Genomic DNA, 21,849 nt, shown 5'->3' on the forward strand with positions numbered 1-21,849 from the left:
GGTCTACACGGGGGAAAGCACATTTGATTGGTAGATCAAAAATAAAGTTTCAAAGTATCGTTATGTTTTAATCATACTTTTGTTCTTTAGTTTTACTAATATATTCAAAATAATATTAATAATGCTAATATTAATAATAATATTCAAAATTTAAAACTGAAACCTGCAGGAGTACATTCCACATTTTAATCAATTTGAATTTAATTACAGATGAGGATCAAATTTTATTACCTGAAAATGCTAAAAATGTATAGAAATGACATAAAATTATTGTGACTAGTTAGATGGATGAAAACAAACGTCTTACTGGTATTACACTGATGAAAACAATAATACAGTGATATCTTTAGAGTTTTTTTTTGTTTTTTGTTTTTTTTTACTCCCACAGACACAAGTGCACAGCTGCATACAATAACTCGGTCACATCTGTCAGACCCATGTGACCTTAGAGGCAAATTGTTTGATGGATTGCTTTGAGTGCCCATCACTTGCTTTTCTATCACACACAGCTTTGTTTTGCTATCAAAGGACATTCCATAGGCGTAATGGTTTTTATACTATACAAACTGTACATTCTATCCCCCTAAACTACTCCTACCCCTAAACCTACCCATCACAGAAAACATTCTGCATTTTTACATTTTTAATAAAACATTGTTTAGTATGTTTTTAAATATGAGGACTCATGAAATGTCCTCATATATCATGTTTACGTTGTAATGCCAGTGTAATACCCATGTCATTATACAAATTTGTGTCCTCATAAATCACAAAAACACACACACACACACACACACACACACACATACAGGCAAAGTATCTGCTTTTCGGAATTCAAAACATGTCTGTTCCTTTTTCCAAAATGGTTTTCAACCCTCAGCGTTTTCTATTTCTATTTGTGTCATAAGCGAATCTATGCAATTATAGTGAAATTAGAACATACTTTCAGAACAAACTATACTGACTTTCTGTAAAAACAAAACAAGCAAACAAAAAAAATCTCAAGTATCCACTCAAGTATTCAAGCTATGTCATTAGGAATGTGGATGGCTTGCATATGCTGTCGAAAAACACAAGGAAGAACAGGAAAATATGATGTAAAGAGTTTAGTGTTTTGTGTGGGCTTGAAGTCAAACCACTCAGCAGTTCACTATTATTAATATTCAGCCCTGACCTCTGTATTCATCCTCTTGATTCTTTTCCCAGTCCTCCCACTTCTTTCTTTTTCTTCAGAACACTCCCACCATTCAAACTCTGAATGATTGGCCACAGCTTTTTAGCTCCGGTACCAAAATTCAGGCTGTACGGCACCTGTGCAAGAAAGTGAAGTGCACTTATCACTGGGCTAAGGATGAAGAAATATATGGGTTTGTGTGAGCGAAAGGGATGAAACGTGGGAGGAGGGAAAGAAGGCAAGATAAAGTTGCTTTACGTCCAAGGTATACTCGGACCACACAAAGAGCCTCTCATGTCTTACTTTCAGCCACTCCCTTTATGTCTCTCTTTTGCTTTCTCTTGCTCGCCTTCTCCTTTTCATTCAAGGAGGGGGGGGGTCTTCACCCTCGGCCTGAAGTCGCTCCTAAATAATCCCGCTGGTCACACCTCTTAGTTAGAAAGCTTTTTGTCCCACGCCCCTCACCCCCGCCATACCACCTCACCCCACTCTTTGGTATTCAGCCCGGGTCAGTGCATTTCGACCATCCCTTGTACCCGAGATGGTTCCCCTTTTAATTTGCACCTGTTGCGCAGTTGTCCGGGGGAGCAAATGCAGCTCCACGGATCAGACAAAGATCATATTATGATCAGATACGTGCGGCTAATGTTCACGTCCTCTGCCGAGAACCGGCAAAGGGAAGTGGTCAGCCTTTTTTGCATGGGAACCTGTGAAAAAAAAGACGTCATTGCCATTTTTTTTTTTTTTTAAGTGAATGGGCTCCTAGGGAGAGATTAGGGGTAGTTAAGGTACGGAGGAGGGAATGGAGCGTTCCACAGCCCAGTTGAGCCCATTTGACGCCAACGAACTGGGAAATAGAGCACTGATGGAAGGGAAAGTTTGTTGTTTTTTAAAACTCTGTGTTCAGAAGAGGGAGAAAATTGTCCCGAAATCAGCAATTAGGTTTTTTAATCTAACCATTAGAGAAAATTCCCACTAGTTCTCACTGCTTTGGCAGCGTGCCTCTGAGATAAGGTGCTCGGAGAGCCTAGGGAGATGTATGCTGTATTAGGCAAGGAAAGAACTTCAAATGAACCTGAACGTTAAACTGTTGTTCCCATGATGTAAGCTTCATAGTTTATTAGACCCTCGCCACCTCTCACCCAAGAGTTGTGTGGGGTTTTGGTTTGCTTTATCATGCTCTCTTTTGTGTCAAGCAATCTGGTCTTGTGAGTTTTACCTTGACATCAAGACTTTGGAAATATTCTATTTAATTACTTATTATATATTATTTATATCATCCCTGGGTCAGAAAAGGTTAACAAACCTGCTTTGTACTTTTTTTATCAGGTAGTGTACATTTACACAAATGCCTTTTACAGGGATAGTTCACCAAAAAATGAAAATTCTATCATCATCTACCTATCAAACCAGTATATATTTGTTTTTTTCTGCTGTACACAAAGGAAGATATTTGGAAGAATGTTTGTAACCAAGCAGATCTCACCCCACATTGACTACCATAGTGTTTTTTTCACTACTGTGGTAGTCAACTACCATCACTGCTGTGGTAGTTTAAATATCTCTGCTGATGTTTTTTTTTTTTTTTTATCTTTTCTATTCACTGGCAACCTCAATTGTTCTGCTCTGACTGTATTACCATGTGCTAATTGCATATGTAAAGAAGTGGATTAACAGGCCAAGATTGTAGCCATCTAGCCATACCACTAAGACTGCATAAACTTCTTTTGAGATAAACTCACTTAATAACACCTGAACTCTGTTCTGTCCTCAGTGCTGAATTATGAAAACGTGGTGGATGCGGGTTCAGGGTCCGATGAGGAGGACAGACTACTGGGTTCCGAGGGCGAAGGCAGTCCAGCAGGTGTGCCGAGTCTGGAGGCCTCACCCCGGGTAGCCCATGCCCTGCTCTCCTGCCGGGGGGATGAAGAAAACGAAAGCCAGGATGGGGCAGGGGCCCATGTCTGGCGCCACGGAGACCTGAATGGTTCAGGTAAGAGTGAGAGCTGAGAAGAGTAGACCGAATTGTGGTATTAACATGTGAAACATCGCTGAGGTTCTTTTTTTTTAATCTATCAAATTGCAATTTTCATATTACCAGGACAAAGCAGCTTTATTTACTAGGCCAACACCTAGCAGCTGTCTGGCATTTTTGATGTAATGGCAACTTTTAGACTATTAGCTCACTTTTGTACTTTGGTTTCTTACTGTTGTCACAAAGTAGGTTACACCTAATCTTTAGTGCATCATCACTCCACACCCCTTTCTTCTGGCTTCGTTTTGACTCACCCACCCAAAACCAAAAGTGATCAAGATCACGGACAAAACCCAAGCTAGTGAGGCTTTAAAGACAAATTCTCTTAATTAGGATCGCAGAGCTATCATTTAGCAGGAGCCTGCCCTGCTGAAGACTCATTAAAGGCCTTAAATGAAATTTTTAGCATTATGATGGCCATTTACATACATAATAGGCCCACAATTCCCTGGGCCTGGCTGACAGTTACAGAGTGAAGGGAGAATTCATGCGAGTCGCCCAGTTTGAAAAAATAAAAAAAAGAAAGAAAAAAACCCCGACCCCCAGCAATCAGTCTCAGCTAATGACTAAACCATATGCATCACTTAATTTGTGTGAGAGTGTCACAGTCACAGAACTAAACAGGGTCTTCAGGGATGTGTCATTCGCTTGAACAGTGTTTTGTTTAGTTGATGTTCACACTATGATATGCTAGATTAATGAACGTCATCTGAGTTTATTCGAACGCCACGCCTCTGGCAGCATAGCATTATTTTATCTTAGTGATTAAATACGAAGAGATGAGTTCGCTAGCTGGGAAAACAATACTGTGGTATATGCTGGTAAATTCAACAGCTTAAAAGAGGCTGTATGAATCATCTCGTGTGATGCTTCCTCTTTGCTGTGGTTGCTTGAGAAGATGCACCTCAGGTCTCTTTTATATGCTTTGCTAAGACAGTGGGGTTCAACAGGCCACTTGTGGAAATGCTTCTAATTTGCATTTTTCTGATTTATAGATAAAAAAAGTATATTTAAATTAAAATCCCTTTAAAAATTAACTTGTTGAACTGCTGTTGATTTGAACAGAAAAGTACCAGTTTCATTTGAATTGAATTGTTTATTTGAATAGACAACTAAATAATAATATATCTTATATATATATATATATATATATATATATATATAATTTTTTTATTTTTTTATTTATTTTTTTTTTTTATGTAAGATTTTTTACAAATGTTTTTTGAAAAAAGTCCCTTATGCTCACCATTTTCCTTCAGAAATTATTCTAACATGTTGATTTGGTGCTCAAGAAACATTTCATATTATTATCAATGTTGAAAACAGTTTTTGTGGAGATTTTTTGTGAAAATCTTGATAATTTTATTCAGGATTCTTTGACAAATAGAAAGTTCAAAAGAACAGCTTTATTTAAAAATAAATATGTTCAACATTAACATTGTAAATGTTTTTTTTTTTTTACTGTGACTTTTTTAACAATTTAAGGTGTCCTTTCTGAATAAAAGCATTATTTAAAAAAAAAAAAAAAGAAAAATCGTAGGCTACTGACCCCACTCTTTTGAGTGTTAGCATATATATTTATATATTAAATATAAATATATAAATGATGTCATCTTACATCATAACTTTTCATTGTTTTCAAAATCCTAAAACTTTGTTTATTTTTGAAGTTTAAATTAACAATATTCAATGCAGTATCAGACTTTGGGACCAGACTGCATAAATTACTATACACAAGAAGAACATGAATTTGTAAAGTTCTTGTTTTATTACACTGTATAGCAGTATACTTATCAGTACACTTACTTTTTACTTCTAAAAACTGTAAAATTAACAGCATTTTGCTGTAAAATTCCATGAAATGTCTGGGAAGAGCTTTTAGCGTTTTTCCCTGTGTATAGTACAGGAAGTAGCGTAGCGTTTTTACAATATTTTACAGTAAAATTACACTCATTTTTTACAGTGTTGATACAAAATATCATTTAATTGTGCACCAAAAGAGATCTGGAACTTCTCTTGTTTTGCAGTGGTTAAAATCACACCATTACCTCAGGGGGCCTGCAGCTACCACAAGCAGAACTGAGACTCTAATGTAGTTGCCATTTTGTCCCTCGAGGAAATGTATTTACTCGAACTTAATCTCCGATACCTCTTTGGCTTCCCTTCAACCGGGTTTTCGGTGCGCCGTACGTGACGTTTGGTCCTTCGTATGACCTCAAAATATCTACATGCTAATACTGCTAATCGCTAACCCTTCCAAAGAAGTTTTAAGCCAATGTACCTCAAAGGAAAACACAATGCTGAGAATATTTTCGCTGGCTCCAGGCCTTGCACTTTTATCTGCACAGCACAGAAGGAGACAATTTCACCAGGAAGGGGTTTCGCAAAGGCAAGCCCCCTATTAGCAAATGCCTTGTTTTGTTGAACTTTGTTCAATGAAACGCATCCCAGTCTAGTAAAGCTTTTGATGCTCAAAACATCCCTTCAAGAAGCATTGCTCTGAGAAGTTTCCCTTACAATGATTTCAAACTCTGCTTTGAAAGACATCTCTTAAATGTGGTGAAAAGTGAGAGAATTCTCCGACTTTCAGAAGCTCTCTCAGTTGTCATACTTAGATAATGAGGAAGGAAGTGGAAGGCAGTTTTGAAATTAAACAGTACTTATGCCGTGAAGGCGAGCGGGTGTGTGTGTGTCAGGAGTCTTGAGTACCCTTGTTTTCCCCCTGCGATGTGGTGTAAGAGGTGCTGTATATCCTCCTTTTGTGGGGGAAGCTTATGATACTTGTGACTGCCGGTACGAGGTCACATGAGGGGGAGGAGGAGGAACAAACACAATAGCTGCAGTATATGAGCAAACTCCTCTCAGACCACCCTTCTCTCCTCCCTAAATACCTTGACATGATTTCTTATGCCCCACTTAAGAGAAGCGTATCATTCTCTGAGCTGCTGTCAACATGTTTGAGATTTATCTCTTCCTAATATGTCCTCTCATCATCAGGATGATTTTTTGTCATATTTATCTACTTTAAATACACTTTAAAGCGCTATATAAATAAATTTGACTTGACTTGACTTGACTTAAACATATATTAAACATGTTAATTCAAATGAACTGCTAAGGCAGTTTGAGATTTATCAGTTTGAGATTTATCTCTTCCTAATATGTCCTCTCATCATCAGGATGATTTTTTGTCATATTTATCCACTTTAAATACACTAAAAGCGCTATATAAATAAATTTGACTTGACTTGACTTGACTTAAACATATATTAAACATGTTAATTCAAATGAACTGATAAGGCAGTTCATTGTTTGTGATTTATCATTATCATTTAAAACAAAAAGTGTTTTCTCTCTCTACAGAGGAGAGAAAAGCTGAGTACAACTCCATGAGTCCTGACATCTCTCTTCATGGAATTGGAAATGGTACAGGTGAGATCACTTCACAACATGTAGAAATATTCATGCATACAGTAGATACACAATAAATAACTCTATTTAGAGAGTTAGGTCAACAATCTTTAAGTAGTAATCAAGATACTTAATCAAATCTTAAGCATATTCATCATGAAATGCTTCTTATGTAAGCGTGTAACGTCTCTTAAGACCATACGTAAACGCATGTGTGGCACACACTTGAGCATCTGAGATAATGCTTCCTCGTGTGTCCATGGGAGATGGAAAGTAAACATTTTTTAGTTGAGCGCGAGTGCATGGCAAATCACATTTTGCAGCCAAATTGAGTTTAAGACCAAAATCGAATTTGTTCAGTCCATGTACTTTAAAATTGATTACAAAGAAACAATAACATTTTCATTTGCTTACCCAAATGGTCCAGTTATCTGAAGAAAAAGTATAATTTGGAATAACTTCTGTCATTTTATTAGTTATCTACCCACATTACCTCATGTTTTTTTATATATATATAAATCTACATTTTTATAAGGCACTCTTGTCTATCCATCCTGTCAGTATCTTTTAGTCATTCTCCATAAAACATCCAAAAACCTATTGTTTACGAAAATCACGTTTAAAATCTTGTTCTGTGCAATTACACGTAACACATGATCCATAATTAGATTATTGGGTCCGATTTTATGTATACGATGAGCAATACAAAGTGAGATCAGTTACCCCGGCACGCCTAATTGCCATATAACTCAATTACCCATAATGCTGGAAATGTTTAAAGCATTTTCAAACATGCAAGAGGATGCTTAAAGAGTGCTTGATGATCAAGCTGGCTCCTATTAGTCTTTGAAGTGGCCATTATGTTGTAACTTAAATAAATACTTCCACCTTGAAAGGCCTTCTAATGGCTTGGTCTCCACTACATCACACTTAGAGGGGCCAGTGTCCTAATATTCTGCTTGGTCCTTTCCAGTGACACCGAGCATCAACCACTGGATTCATTTGTACTTTTTCTCCCCACTTCCTGTGTGCAGTTAAGGGTATTGATGCCTCTTCAGAGCTGGAAAGCTTCTTTGCCAAGAGGAAACTGGATGACGGTGAGGGACATGCAGCGAGCATTGCAGAATACCTGCAGGACACTGTTATCATTTATCCAGAGGACCCAGAGGAGGGTACGCGACTGGGAACACCAGAGGCCAATGGACAAGATGAAAATGAAAATGGTAGGCATTAAAATAGAAGAATAAAAATCTGTTTTGGTTTTTTGCCAGTGAGAAATATTTGTATTTCTAATTTTGTACAATACATTTATTTTATTTTATTTTATTTTATTATTAAGAAATGTTCAAATTAGTTTGGGTGATCAAAGTGCAAACATTTACTTTATGATATCTTGAATTCTGAATGCAGTGCTTTACCTATCATTCTCCCATGGCCTCATATGGCAACTGTTTGTCCTACATATGCTGTTTTTTTTTTTTTTCTTCAATCCCCCTCCTTCACTCTGTTTGCTCCTTTCAATTTTGCCCAGATCTGGCACTGAGGACGCCAGATGCCTTTGCCCAACTGTTGACCTGCCCCTACTGTGACCGGGGCTACAAGCGGCTGACCTCTCTAAAGGAGCACATCAAGTACCGACATGAGAAAAACGATGAGAGCTTCCCCTGTCCCCTGTGCAGTGACACCTTCGCCTACCGCACCCAGCTAGAGCGCCATATGGCCACACATAAGCCTGCCAGAGATCAGGTGAGACAAGGCCCACCTCAGTCAGTATACTCATTAGATCCTAATTATGTTTTTAGGATTATTATACAAATTCATTGGAAAAGATGCTGCATCTCTCATTCTGAGCATTTACTTAAGTACATGTCAGAGGAGAACATGTTTTAGCCCGTCAATAGCTCCAGCATTGTACAAGCTCCTCCGGAAGCTCCATAATACTTCAATTCTTCACACCGGAGCCACAGCTGTACACTGTCATACTCCCCTGAGTGACCGCCCACAGCCGGCCATGTGTGGGCTGTTCTAGCACATTGAGTCCTATAGGCCCTCCGACTTCTCGCATCAGCTGTTGGAGTGGAGTCAACTCAAAAGATGCAAGGAAAGCTGATGTTAATTTTGCCTTTTAGGCTGGTCTGAACATGAGCATGCTGTGAAAAAATGCAGTGATATGGATTTATTTTGAAGAGGAAACTCTATATTGCTTTATTACTGAAGGGAAATGTCTGTTTTTGATGTGGTAAAAGGGTTCTCGGTTGTTTGATAGGATTATAACAGGATATCCCGCATTTAGGCTTTCAACTTTGAACCTTAAGCAGACTTGGGGATGTTGAAAAAGAATTTGGAATACTTGCCTTTCACTCTCATCTTACTGGCTGATTCACACTCACATATATGCACACACACACACACACACACACACACACACACATACACCTCTCCAGACTGAATTAAACACGACCAGATGGCTTTTTTTCCTGGTGATCTAGAGTATCCTAATCCTTAAATGACTTTAAGTGTTTGTTTATTTGCTCTAAAGGGATATTTTCCTGAAGGCTTTGAACATCAATTCCTGGTTCACCTTGCTAGGCTTAGTTTTACATTTCAGTGTGCATTCTGTGTATATATTTGCATACACTCCTACAGTAAATGGAAACCCCAATACACATCTTAAACTGGCCTATGTGCACGAGTATGAACTTTTGAAGAAACAACTTCTGCATCGTACTGTACATAGTGACTATTAAACAAACGTGAACTCCCACATATTTTTCACAGACCTTTTGTGTCTGTGTGTGGGGTGCAGGGTGAATGCTGTTGTTTTTGTTGTGCATCTGGGGCCCACATTTGAATTTCAAATAGAGGAAGAGCACCTACGTTTAACTTTAAATGTTGAATAGAGATACAGCCTACACTGTTTTAACTAAACCTAGACAGTAAATGTTTAAAGCATGTAGATAGTAGTTTAACGGTAATGTACTGAGAAGGTAGAAAGGCACATCCAATTGATCATGTGAAGTTAATTATGCAAAAAAAAAGAAGAAAAAAAAGAGAGAAAAAAAGATCTTGTTGCTTCAGCATCCGTGGACATACGTACCTAAATACAAATCTGACATTTTCTGTGTATGATTCTCAATATAAATACATGTATACATGTAAAATTGAAACAGATTTAAGCTTCAGGAGGAATTATAAAATCTATCATGACTGTTTTCTACCTGTATCAATTTCTATAATCTTTCTCTCCCTCGCAGCCTCAACTGCTAAATGAAGGGGCTGGTAACCGCAAATTCAAATGCACAGAGTGTGGAAAAGCCTTCAAATACAAGCATCATTTGAAGGAGCACCTCCGCATTCACAGTGGTAAGTGTTTCATTGAACAATATGTTGAGAGCCTCCTTTGATAAGTGCTGTCAAAAGAATGCCAATAATGTATATAATCTTATTCATATGTCTCCAATTTGCCTAATGGCAATTCAGTGTGGTTTGAATAGTCTGGATAGATGATGAATATTTAAAACCATAATTATATAATTATGCAAGAATTATTTGTTATTGTAGGATCCCATCATCCATCAATCATTAAGTTGAATGATGGACTGGGGGAAAATTTAAATTCAATTATAACTTAATGTGTAAAATATGTAAACTTATGTATTTATGCAATAATAAAAATAAGATATGTTTTGATTTTTTTTTTTAAAGGTGAGAAGCCATATGAGTGCTCCAACTGTAAGAAGCGTTTCTCCCACTCTGGCTCCTATAGCTCCCACATAAGTAGCAAGAAGTGCATTGGCCTTATCTCTATTAATGGACGGGTACGCCATGGAGTCAACAGCAAGCCTGGCTCATCACCAAACTCTGCTGCATCCTCCCCTGGCAGTCCTGCCTTAGCTCAGCTCCGTCACAAACTGGAGAATGGCAGGTCCATGAGCCTTCAAGACCCATCTGCCCACCCAGACATCAAGTCTGAGCCCATGGACTTCAATGAATACCGTCTTATGATCGCATCTCAACAAGAATATGGTGGGTCAGGAGCCTTTCTCAATGGCGGCGGTCGTGGAGGTAGTCCTCCAGGGATGCACAGTTCATCTCAGAACCCCCTGCAACATCTAGGCATTGGGTCAGATTCTCATCCATTGGGCTATCCAGGGTTCATTAACAACATGAGTGAGGTTCAGAAGGTTCTTCAGATTGTGGACAACACAGTTTGCCGACAGAAAATGGATGGCAACCCTGAAGAGATCTCTAAGCTCAGAGCATACATGAAGGAATTAGGCTCCCAGATGGAGGAGCAGAATCGGGTACTGGCCTCCCAGCAAGGCTTCCTTGGCGTTGGACACAACAGTCCCACCAAGACTATCATTGACTATACACTGGAAAAGGTCAATGAAGCCAAAGCATGTCTCCAGAGTTTAACAGAAGATTCTAAGAGGCGGGCGATGGATATAAAAAAAGAAAGACCCAGCCACACCATGGATGTTCTATCTGAAGACAAAGTACAGGAGAGGGATGCACAGTACGCACCATTCTCTTGTCAGTATTGCAAGGAGACATTTTCTGGCCCTATTCCATTACATCAACACGAGCGATATCTCTGCAAGATGAACGAGGAGATCAAGGCTGTCCTCAAACCTAATGATACTGTACCAACCGGCCGCAGGGGGCTTATCGGTTCAGAGCAGCATGATGGTGTGATCTCCTCATCCTTTGAGAGGAATGCCACCAGCCCAGTCAACCCCTACAAGGATCACATGTCAGTACCGAATGCTTCCTTTGCCATGAACACTGAGCCCAATTTAGACGAATTGAGGAAGATCTCCATGGCAGTGGGTCTTCCTCAGGAGTTTGTGAAGGATTCGTTTGTGCAATGGAAAGCTCAATCTCACCATGGCATCCCAAGGAAAAGATCTCCTCCTCCTGAGCGAAGTGGAGAGCTAAACCATGGCTTGAGCAGGGAGTCCACTTATGCCCGGTCACCTGTCTCTCTGGGTCAATATGGCGACTCAACAGCGGAGATCCAAGCTATCACCAATGGGGATTCAGGGCACAAGTTGTCCAAACCACATCAGATTACAAGCATCAGGCAGACCAATGAAAAGCCACTTGACTCTGTGGACCACTTAAGAGGTGAGACACCCTCACCTTTGAATCTCTCATCATCATCCTCCAAACACTCACATAGCAGTTCGTACACCCCTAACAGCCTCGCCTCTGAGGATGCTCATGGTGAACCACTGGACTTGTCTTTGCCAAAACAAGTTTCCAAGGCAGAACGGAGGCTCAAACCGAATGGTTTCTCTGTTGACCACACTAGCAACTTCTCTGCACGTGAACCAGGCACAGAGCCTTTAAATTTGGCCCACATCAAGAAGGAGTTCAACGGGCCCAATAGTTTGGGCAATGAAAATCAGATGGAGAAAAGCTCAAGCCCCATCTTTAGCATAAACCCCTTCGGTGGTGGACATTTGTACACCTCGCTTCCACCTCACGGAGCATTCCCTCCACCTACTTTTATGTCTACGGCTCAAGCCAGCATCCCGGGACTCAGGCCTTACCCAGGGTTGGATCCCATGAGTTTCTTACCACCTATGGCTTACACTTACGCAGCAGGGGCAGCCACTTTTGCTGAGATGCAGCAACGGCGGAAATACCAACGGAAACCAGGCTTCCAGGTAAATTGAATTTTATAGTATGGGGGGAAAAGAATTCCCAGTGTATTCTATTCTATTCTAAGCAGATTAAAATTCAATGTTTTGTCATTCATTTTGTCTTAACCAAAGTTTGATTTATCTAAATATCTAAAATAAAATAACAAGGAAATTAATACAACTGTCTATACATTAAATTATAGATGTTATCAAAGGTTATTGCTAACTAAAAATATGTTGTCTACAGCATTTCCTTACTCTGTAGACTCTGTACTAAACTGAGAGAACCCATGTGAAGTCCTCTTAATATCAAGCCATATGTCCTTCTTTTGAGACCTCTTCAGGCGATAAAGGCCTTATACAGGTTACAGAGATAAGCTCTGTCCAGACTTGGGATCAAACATAGGGCAGGGGCTGTCCCTTCCTAGGTGGCAGGTTAGGATTAGGATTTGAGGCAGGTTAGGATTGTGTGAAGTGTCTAAAATCTGTTTCTTTTGCAGGGGGAGCTACTGGACAGCGCAGGGGACTATCTGTCAGGGCTAGAGGACCTGACAGACAGCGAGTCGCTGCTCGCCCGGAAGAAGATTAAGAAGACTGAAAGTGGTATGTACGCGTGTGACTTGTGCGACAAAACATTCCAGAAGACCAGTTCCCTCCTAAGACACAAATATGAGCACACAGGTATATCACATTTAGACAACTCTTTTTTTTTTTACCCTCGTCCATCCCCCCTCCAAGTAATTCCCTTTGACCACATTGTATTTTTTCTTGTTTCTTTCATTCCCTTCCTTCTTTATTTTTTTTCATACCTACTTTTTTTTTTTCTGTCCATTGCCATACTTTTGTTGTACATTTCAAACCCATGACAAAGGTGTAACGGTTTTCTTCCTTTTGACAGGCTCAAAGGGCATTTTTTTTTAATTTAGCATGTGACAGACAATATTTATAATCCAGCTAAAATTTACAAAAATAATTACCACTTTAAATGACAGATGCACACACACAATTTGCGTTTTGTTCAATGAACCGCAAAAAATCTCACATTGCTTTTAAATTGAGCATTTGGAACACCAGACGATATAAAGACACATACCAACATGGCGCACTGTGCCAGGTGTGTGAAAGCCTGATGTGTACGTGGCATTTCTACACCACAATGTGACCTACCCTCCTGGGGGACTCCTCTCTTTCACACGTTTGCATCATCCTCACTTACATTCTTCGGTCGGAATTCATAGAGAGGAATCTGCCGTCTCGTCTATTTTTGAACTTGATGAGGGGAGGTGGGGAAGGGGACCATCTCAAGTATGGCTGCTATGGAAGGTGTTGCAGGCATGCCAGGGCTATTCATGGCCAAGAATATAGTACATCTGTTCATGTGCTTGGAGCTGATGGCGAGTGTGTGGGTTTTTATGGCAAGTATGTTACTGGTGGAATTACTGAATGCCAAATGGCAAGTGCCTCCTACTTCACTGATTAGAGTAGAATTCATTTCCTAGTTTCTGTAAGTAGCCGACGTGATCCAACGATGAAAGAGGAAGGTGCGCAGGAGGTAAAGCGTTTGGCGTTTGTATTACACAAGGCATCACGAGACACGTGTATGCCTTATCTAAGCATTTTCATATCCCAAGTCATGATGTCATAAACTCTGTCAGGGATGCTGACTGCCTCACTTTCACCTTGTGCGGCATGGAGAGATAATCACCTGATCTTGTTGGCTGCATTCAGAACAGTCACAGACAACCTCAGAATAGCACCTCAGGACTGTGGCTTCCCCCTCACCTCCCTGCACTGTTTTTGGTAACATCTAAAATAAACCGGTGGGGTTTGTCGCTGTTTGATAGGAAGGGGTTTTTAGTCAGGACTTTTTTTTTTCTCCAATTTTTAACCCAAACTAATCCCAAACAAGAGTTTTTTTTTTTTTTGTAGAATTCATCATGAGGTACAAGTGAGTAAGGAGGGATTACTTGTGTGGTTACTTCAAGGATGTGTGTCTTAGTAAATTGTAATGTTTTACCTTACATTTGACTGTAATGCAAACAATATATATGATACAAGTTTGTGCATCAACCACAGAGAGATTTTTCAAATAGCTTTTTATAGATTTTAAGATGTTATAGATGCTATGCTAACCTGTCGGCTCCTCTCTCTCTTTGTGTCTCTGCAGGAAAGCGGCCTCACCAGTGCCAGATTTGCAAAAAGGCCTTCAAACACAAGCACCACCTCATCGAGCACTCGCGTCTACACTCGGGCGAGAAACCCTACCAGTGTGACAAATGTGGCAAGCGCTTTTCCCACTCCGGCTCTTACTCGCAGCACATGAACCACCGATATTCCTACTGCAAACGGGAGGCGGAGGAGCGTGAGGCCGCCAAACAAGACAGCCACGACAACGGTGGACCCCTGGAGCCCACGGAGCTCCTAATGCGTCGGGCTTACCTTCAAGGCCTCGGGCCCCTGGGCTTTTCGGATCCAGAGGACCAGATCGAGGACATCACGCGAGAAAACACCATCTTGAGAGATGGCACTGAGGGTCGGGCTAGGGAAGCAGAGGAGGCGTATCCGGAAGTGACTGACAGGAAAGAGACAGGGTTGGTGGAGGAAGAGGAAATGGAGGTAGAGGGGCGGAGATTTGAAACTCGGAGCCCTGAAGGGACAGCAAAAGATGAGAAAGAGAGCAAAGTAATAGGAGGGACAGAGGATGAGAACTCAGAAGAGGGGAAATTAGCGAGCAAAAGAAATCCTGACGGCGAGAATGAGGATGCCGATTAACTACTGCATTTCGGAATAAGCTTCTTGTTTTCTTTTTCCCTCAAGCTTGCATCGTGCCCTTCTTCCGCCCCTTTTGGAGGGACTTTGAGCCAGATTCACATTTGTACCACACTGCCACGTCTTGGTTATCTGAGCGTGCGCCTGAGGCTTGCACTCATCGATATTAAGAGTGGAACTTCAAAATCAGGCATCAGAAACTAGGATGGAACATGAAGGAATCCATATTATGCAAAAATACATGTGTTAATGATTGTCAGAATAAAAATAAAAGAAAGGTTTCTAAAATGTACAGAGTTTTCAGCCAGAAAGCTGTGCGGTGCTGATTTCCATATAACTCCTGTGTTTCATTGTGGTCGTAGCACAAGCCTGGAAATTGCACTCTGAAAAAAAGTATTAGAAAAAAGGAAAAATAAAAAACAACAATAAAATGAACAAAAAACACTTAGGTAAAAAAAACATTGCCTATATGTACTTATACTGCGCTTGAAGACGCAGTAGTGTGTAAGTGTTATATTTCGTCTATCACTTACTGTGATACCCTTGTTTTACCTTTCTTTTCCTGACCAGCCATTCAAGTTTTGGCGTCTCACCATGGCTTTTTTTTATGAAGCGACTTTAACTAAATAATACCTATATGATTCTTAAACGTACAAAGTCTTAAAGTTGGCCAGGGGTGGATGGAAAGAGTCTGGGTAACTGTAATGACGAAGGCTCATTGTATGAGGTGACGTCAGAACCCCTGTGTTTTTTTTCGTTCGAGAAAAGCCTTATATGCAAACCCTTTCACCTGTGTTTTCTGCAAGTGCCATCCTTGTACAGTATAAAGCGAAGTCAACTAGTGTTCTCTTTGCACCTGCTTTAGTATTAAATGAAATATTTCACCTTGTCGTTTGAAATACCTACGTCAGTATTAGTATATCTAGACTGCAGTTGTTTAGTTTACATATTGTTTGTGCAATTTTCTGTATTTTTTTTAAGATCATCTGTCAGTATTATCTTGGTTTGTTTTGTTTTGTTCAATACAAAATTCATTTTTTATTTTAAACTACCATTTTATTTATGTGACTCATTTTATATTTCCTAATTATATTTATTTCATACTGTAGTGTACAGTATTATAGTTCCTTGATATAGATATATTTTAGTAAATAAGGATCCTTACAAGTGGAGCAAATTTTACGTAAAGAGAGCATTTATTGTATCTGGAGCGATTGCTGTGAATTGCTCTTCATACTACACTTACCTGATGAAGGAGAATCTACAATTTGGGAACTTTTGATACAATATTGTGAAAACACTGTATTTTTGACTGAAAGGAAAAAAAAATCCACTTTATTCATCTTACTTGTTTTTCCTTTTTTCCCTTTTTTAGCTAAATAAATAAAAGGGGGGCGGGGGGGTTGTTGGGATTTTTTGAAATGTCTGTTGAAGTATAATTTAATTTTTAATTTGTAATTTCTCTTGAAAATGACCTTGCTCGAATAAATGTAGCCCAATTTAATTTTGAAAGCCTGTGTTACATCTCACTTAACAAGTCACTTAAATTTCCTCACAAGTTGACAAATATTGACACATTTAATTTATTACTTTAAACACAAAATTATCATTCCCATATAGCCAAGAAAAAAAAATGTGTTCAAATAGTTGGCAATTTAGTATCTGTGATATATTGTGCATGTGTGTGTGTGTGTGTGTGTGTGTGTGTGTGTGTGTGTGTGTGCAAGTAATAAGTAGTGTCATCCATATTATAATATCACCTCCATAAATTGGAGAAAAATAGCTATCAAACATCAGACTTTAATATTCCCCTGTATCATTTTCTGTGCTATCATTTAATTAATTACTGGAACCTTTACCTTTTGATGTGGATTACACATAGCAATATAATCCACCTTATCAAAGTCTCTCACAGTATGATAGCCTTCTATTAGTCTCTTTGAAGTTGAATGATGTTGGGTTGCGCTAAATTAACGTCAGCTGCAGGCTGCTAAACTGGCTGTGAAGTCTCGATGTTGGAACTCTAAGGAGTTCCATTAACCATGACCTTGCTAATTTTCTCAACTCACATACTCATCTCAAGTTTAATTTTCAAGGAACTATTCAAGACACTTTTCTCCCTGCAGGGATGTACAGTCCATTTCGTTTTAGAGGTTACTGTAATGGCCCTATCAAATTGAACCGGATAGTAAGCTACATTCTTATTGGGGGGGATAAATAAATGAATCATGCATGAGTGGGAAAACCACTTAAATGTTCTGACGATGACACTGAATGATAATATTTGCGATATTTTACATGAAATATAAAAGTGTAATTGATCTGGTCTGAGACTGTAGCTGTATTTGTTCTATTCATGTGGTTTTCCATTCACGTGATTATCTGAATGAAGTAAGTGCAGTTGACCACACTGTACTTTACCTACGCTGGCCTCAGCACACAACACACTTATTAAACACACACATCCAAATAATAAAAAAAGGTTATGATATGCTGGGGTACATAATCAGAATATATAACAATCAAAACATGAAATAAAATGAAGTATACACACCTCCACAATTAAATATGAACAATAAATATGTCCCTTTTGGTTACTAACATTTACCATTATAATTGTACAGTAGTTTCCACCAAAAATCACATATTTACTACTGTAAAACTGTGCTCACAGTATTAGCACCACTGTCATCAATAAAACAATCAATAAAAATGCTAAAAGCTTTTTACTTTATTTGAAGGATGGACAGATAGGCTAAGCGTGTGTGAGAGCAGTGTTGTAACATTTGCAAAATGTAAGTATACTGACAACATATTAAGAAGATGATGAAATTATAGCAATATAGGGGGTTCAGGTAATGATAAGCTTCATAACTGACTGTCCTTTAAATATCAGCAGATAATAGTAAATTCCACAATTGTCTGACATTTCTAGAGATGATTTCAGTTGTCTTTGTTTCTGCTCTCATAAAAAATAAATAAAGAAAGAAAGAAAGAAAGAAAGAAAATCCACCAAACAAATGAGAGGTTTTATATGGATTGTAGCTAAACCAAGCTGGTCATTTATGGCCATTAGCTGGCCCAAGCCGATCTAGATGATGGATCAGCTGGTGGGACAGATATCAACCTTGTAGACCATGATCAAGCTGGTTAGGGTTAGTAGACCACCTTGGAAAACAAACCAGCTACCATGTTCCAAAACAAGGCTTAAGCTGATATGACATGAGATTTCTAGCATAAAACTAATTTATTTTGACAAAATTCTAACTCTGTCACTCTAAACAAAATATTTTTATATTATGAATTAAACTTACTTTTTAAAATCATTGCTCCATAGTGAATTTACTAAAAAAAAATAATAATAATAATAATAATACACGTCCCACGTCTGCATAGTTCACACAAGCACATTTGACGCCTGCAAACGACTTCACGGTACAACGCTGGAGAGCGTAATCACGCACAGTGACGTCATGACGTAAACACACGCGGTGTTTCCCTATCAGGAAGAGGTAAGACTGAATTAAACACGCGAATGTTTGGAGATTTCAGCTTTCTTTACTGGTTTAAAACATACGAGTGAGTCCTTATCAATAGATCGACTAAAGGCAGAAACGAGTATGCGGTTGTGCAGTTTTAGCGATACGTGTCTTAGTGTCTATTGTCTTCTAAACAAATGTCAAAGTTAATTTGTTCTCACTGCTGTGATGTGAATTAATGTAATAAAAACCCTGTCTTTTGTATAAATACAACGTTACAGCTGTCTCATACAGTGGCTCAAAATGTATTTGAAGACTGTGTTTGATGTCTTTGCATTAGATAACAACATATCAAACTAAGTGAGTTTTTTAAAGCACTAAGTGGGTTTTTCTAAGCAAAGCATTTAATACAAAGAAGTTTGCTAGGTTTGAAATGATTAAACTATAGATACAGAACGACAGAAACTGAGACTCTTTGTTTGCCAAACGTTAGTGGAACACATTCATAGTTATTTTGATGAGTTTGGTTATTCTGTTAGCGAGGACACCTATGCAATAACAAGAACTGACTTCATACATCCACTAAAATGATTAAACTATAGATACAGGACGACAGAAACTGAGACTCTTTGTTTGTCAAACGTTAGTGGAACACATTCACAGTTATTTTGATGAGCTTGGTTATTCTGTTAGCGAGGACACCTATGCAATAACAAGAACTGACTTCATACATCCACTAAAATGATTAAAAGTTGGTTAAAAGTCATTGCAAAAATTATTTAGAAACGTGAAGTTAGTTCTGAGAAAGGCTTTGCCATCATTCATTGTCATGTTATATAGATGCCATTTGGTCTGACATTTTATTATCTTAGTTTGCACTGAAATGAATAAATTGTGGCTTTAGCTTCCTACTCCTTTATGTATGTTTGCTGAATAGAATGTTTTTAAACAGCAGTCAGGTTTTTGGCTGAAATAAGACAAATATTTTATGAAATATTAATTCAGAATTATTATATATTATATCATATTATTAATCAGTAGTCACAGATATGCTATAATAGAGGACAAATGCAGTACATGCAAATAAGTGAGACAAATGAGACTTAAAATCTTATATATTCTGATCTTCCTGTAGTGGTTTTATTTATTTAGCTCATCAATATGGTACTGAATATGATAATCCTTTACTCTAAATGCTGCAATATGATGCAGAGTAGTTTCTTCCGATCTTAATTCACTTGGTTTCAGCTGGACCAGCTGTGTTTTGCTTGAAATGAGTCAGCGAGAGGAAATGGAGAACGTAGCCTCGAAATGTCGCAAAGTTGGTCTTGAGATTGCTGTCACCCATTTAGCTTAATGTGCATTGTGCTATTGTCATATTGAAAAGAGAAAAGGGACGTAAAGGGATTTTTAAAAATCTCAGACTATTACAAATAACCCAGTATTTACCTGCTCTGTGTCAGAATTTCGGAAGAAAACAATAGGCAGCAATTTGTGACTTTATTTTACAATTTTATTTTTTTTATTTACTTTTTGTTGGTCTGTTTTCCTGTTTTTCTGTTTTGGTCTGTTTCAATCACTGAGATATCCGGGTCATTTCTGTTCGCTGTGATAGTATGCGTGTTATAACCCATCAATGAAGGAGAACCTATGTGCTGCATTACACTTTAAACAGGAAATGATCTCTTACCCACAAATGGAAATACATAGACATGGAAAGCTAATTAGAAATGTGGGGACTTTTGGTAAAATCTTTTGCTACTTTTAATCCATTCCAGTAAATTATATCGATGAGGAATTTGATTTTACTGTCCTAAATCGTAACTCTCAATACTAGTGATAGAGCAATAAACAATTTTCCAAATGCAGTTCATGTAGCTAATACCCTTTTTGAAACAATGTCATCCACACAACCAGTTATATTTTTGCCTGTTTGAGGTATCTTTGTCACAAAAATTCATTTTTTTTTTTCTCTCTTTTACATTTTTTCTTTTTTCTTTAATTTTTGGTTGTGTCTTGATAGTTTAAGCAAGGCTCTTTGAACTTTATTTGATCAACTTCATGCCTGTGATAGAAGCCATTTTCTCTCATCTTATCAAATCTTTACTGGCAATAGACACAATTTTCTTCCATTAGACATTTGAAATTAGCCCTTTCTGAAATCTGAAGGAAATTTTCTTTCAGACGATCTATACAGGAATCAAGTGTTTAGCTTTTGTATTATTATATCAAGCCTAGTCTAATTCATAATGCTGTAGTCTGTCACCTAATTGTCACCCATAAATGATAAAGAATCAGGTTAAACTCTTCAATTCATGGCACATGATTACCGTGCCTGCCGTTTCAGCGCTTCATCTCTGTCAGCCGAGTGTGCAGTGATTAGCATGTAAGTGCTAGCATGTAATTACAGAGCAGCTTCCTTTCCTTTAATGATTACCGTTAACACAAAGCCTCTGACGAGGTGAATGAGGACACGGCTCACTCTATTAAAAGACAGAACAGACACTTGGATGGTCTGAAAATTTAATTCGTGGAAAATGTGAACTTTCTCTCGCTTTTCTAACGTGAGATCAAAGGCATTTATGAATAGCACTTTGTGCCCTCGGTGCGTGTGGTGAACCTTCTGAAAGTGGCAATGTCAGTCTGAGCACTTCGAATTAAAAGGTTTCAAGAACAAATGACTATCATTTTACAAGGCTTAATAGTGTTTTAGGTGATTGGGATGCCACTCAGTTCAGCAGAGCCTGTCTGGAGGTTGAAGAGGTTGTGTTGGCAACATTCATTAGACCAGTTTGTTAAACAATATCATTGCAGAAAAGCTTTTTTGACACAGTTATTTCATGCTGCTTGAGCTGATGAAATGTTATTACTCATATCCATTGACATTGGGAATGGAAGTTAGGTTGGATAGTTAGAAAATTTTTCGTTAATTAGCTTCTTCTTTTATTTGATGTGGTTTTTAACAAATGATAGGACATGTAATATAAAAGTTTTCACATCTTAGGCGGCGTAGAATCATAGCCATGGTATTTACAAGGTACAATATTTGTTAGTGGTAAAATATTGCTCAAATATAAAGCGATCTGAATGCAAGCAATGGAGACGGCCCAGTGTCTGAATTTATGCGCACAGTGAACATTGAAACAGCTCCACAGTTTACCAGTTAACTCAGTTTTCACAGTTTACTCATTCGTGACCCAGACAATATGTGATGGCACTAATATTTTTTTCCTCTGTGTGTAGGTTTCGCTTTTTTAATTTGAGTGACCAACTTGTGAAAACAAAGTGCGTTGATATGTCTACTGCAGCTCTTTTATTATGCGTGCCTAC

General features: G+C 38.5%; 2 protein-coding genes across 6 annotated transcripts in view; both read left to right on the forward strand.

Moving 5' to 3' along the window:
- Positions 1–16,552, forward strand: part of zeb2a (zinc finger E-box binding homeobox 2a) — a 49,342-nt gene extending 32,790 nt beyond the window's left edge. For 3 of the 4 annotated variants that reach the window (XM_048193597.1, XM_048193596.1, XM_048193599.1), the window contains 8 exons: positions 2,949–3,167; positions 6,573–6,641; positions 7,655–7,843; positions 8,152–8,366; positions 9,875–9,983; positions 10,326–12,295; positions 12,772–12,952; positions 14,439–16,552. In XM_048193597.1, coding sequence (XP_048049554.1) covers positions 2,949–3,167; positions 6,573–6,641; positions 7,655–7,843; positions 8,152–8,366; positions 9,875–9,983; positions 10,326–12,295; positions 12,772–12,952; positions 14,439–15,043 — 3,557 coding nt within the window. In that variant the 3' untranslated portion in view covers positions 15,044–16,552. The remainder of the gene's footprint in view (positions 1–2,948; positions 3,168–6,572; positions 6,642–7,654; positions 7,844–8,151; positions 8,367–9,874; positions 9,984–10,325; positions 12,296–12,771; positions 12,953–14,438) is intronic. The other variant, XM_048193598.1, reaches the window with a different exon arrangement.
- Positions 16,553–18,363: 1,811 nt separating this feature from the next.
- gtdc1 (glycosyltransferase-like domain containing 1) overlaps positions 18,364–21,849 on the forward strand; it is a 48,850-nt gene continuing 45,364 nt past the window's right edge. The window contains exon 1 of one of the 2 annotated variants that reach the window (XM_048193602.1): positions 18,364–18,552. The gene's annotated coding sequence lies outside the window, so the exon portion shown is untranslated. The remainder of the gene's footprint in view (positions 18,553–21,849) is intronic. The other variant, XM_048193600.1, reaches the window with a different exon arrangement.

The sequence above is a fragment of the Megalobrama amblycephala genome, linkage group LG6 (genome assembly GCF_018812025.1).
Source record: "Megalobrama amblycephala isolate DHTTF-2021 linkage group LG6, ASM1881202v1, whole genome shotgun sequence".
Lineage (NCBI taxonomy): Eukaryota > Metazoa > Chordata > Actinopteri > Cypriniformes > Xenocyprididae > Megalobrama > Megalobrama amblycephala.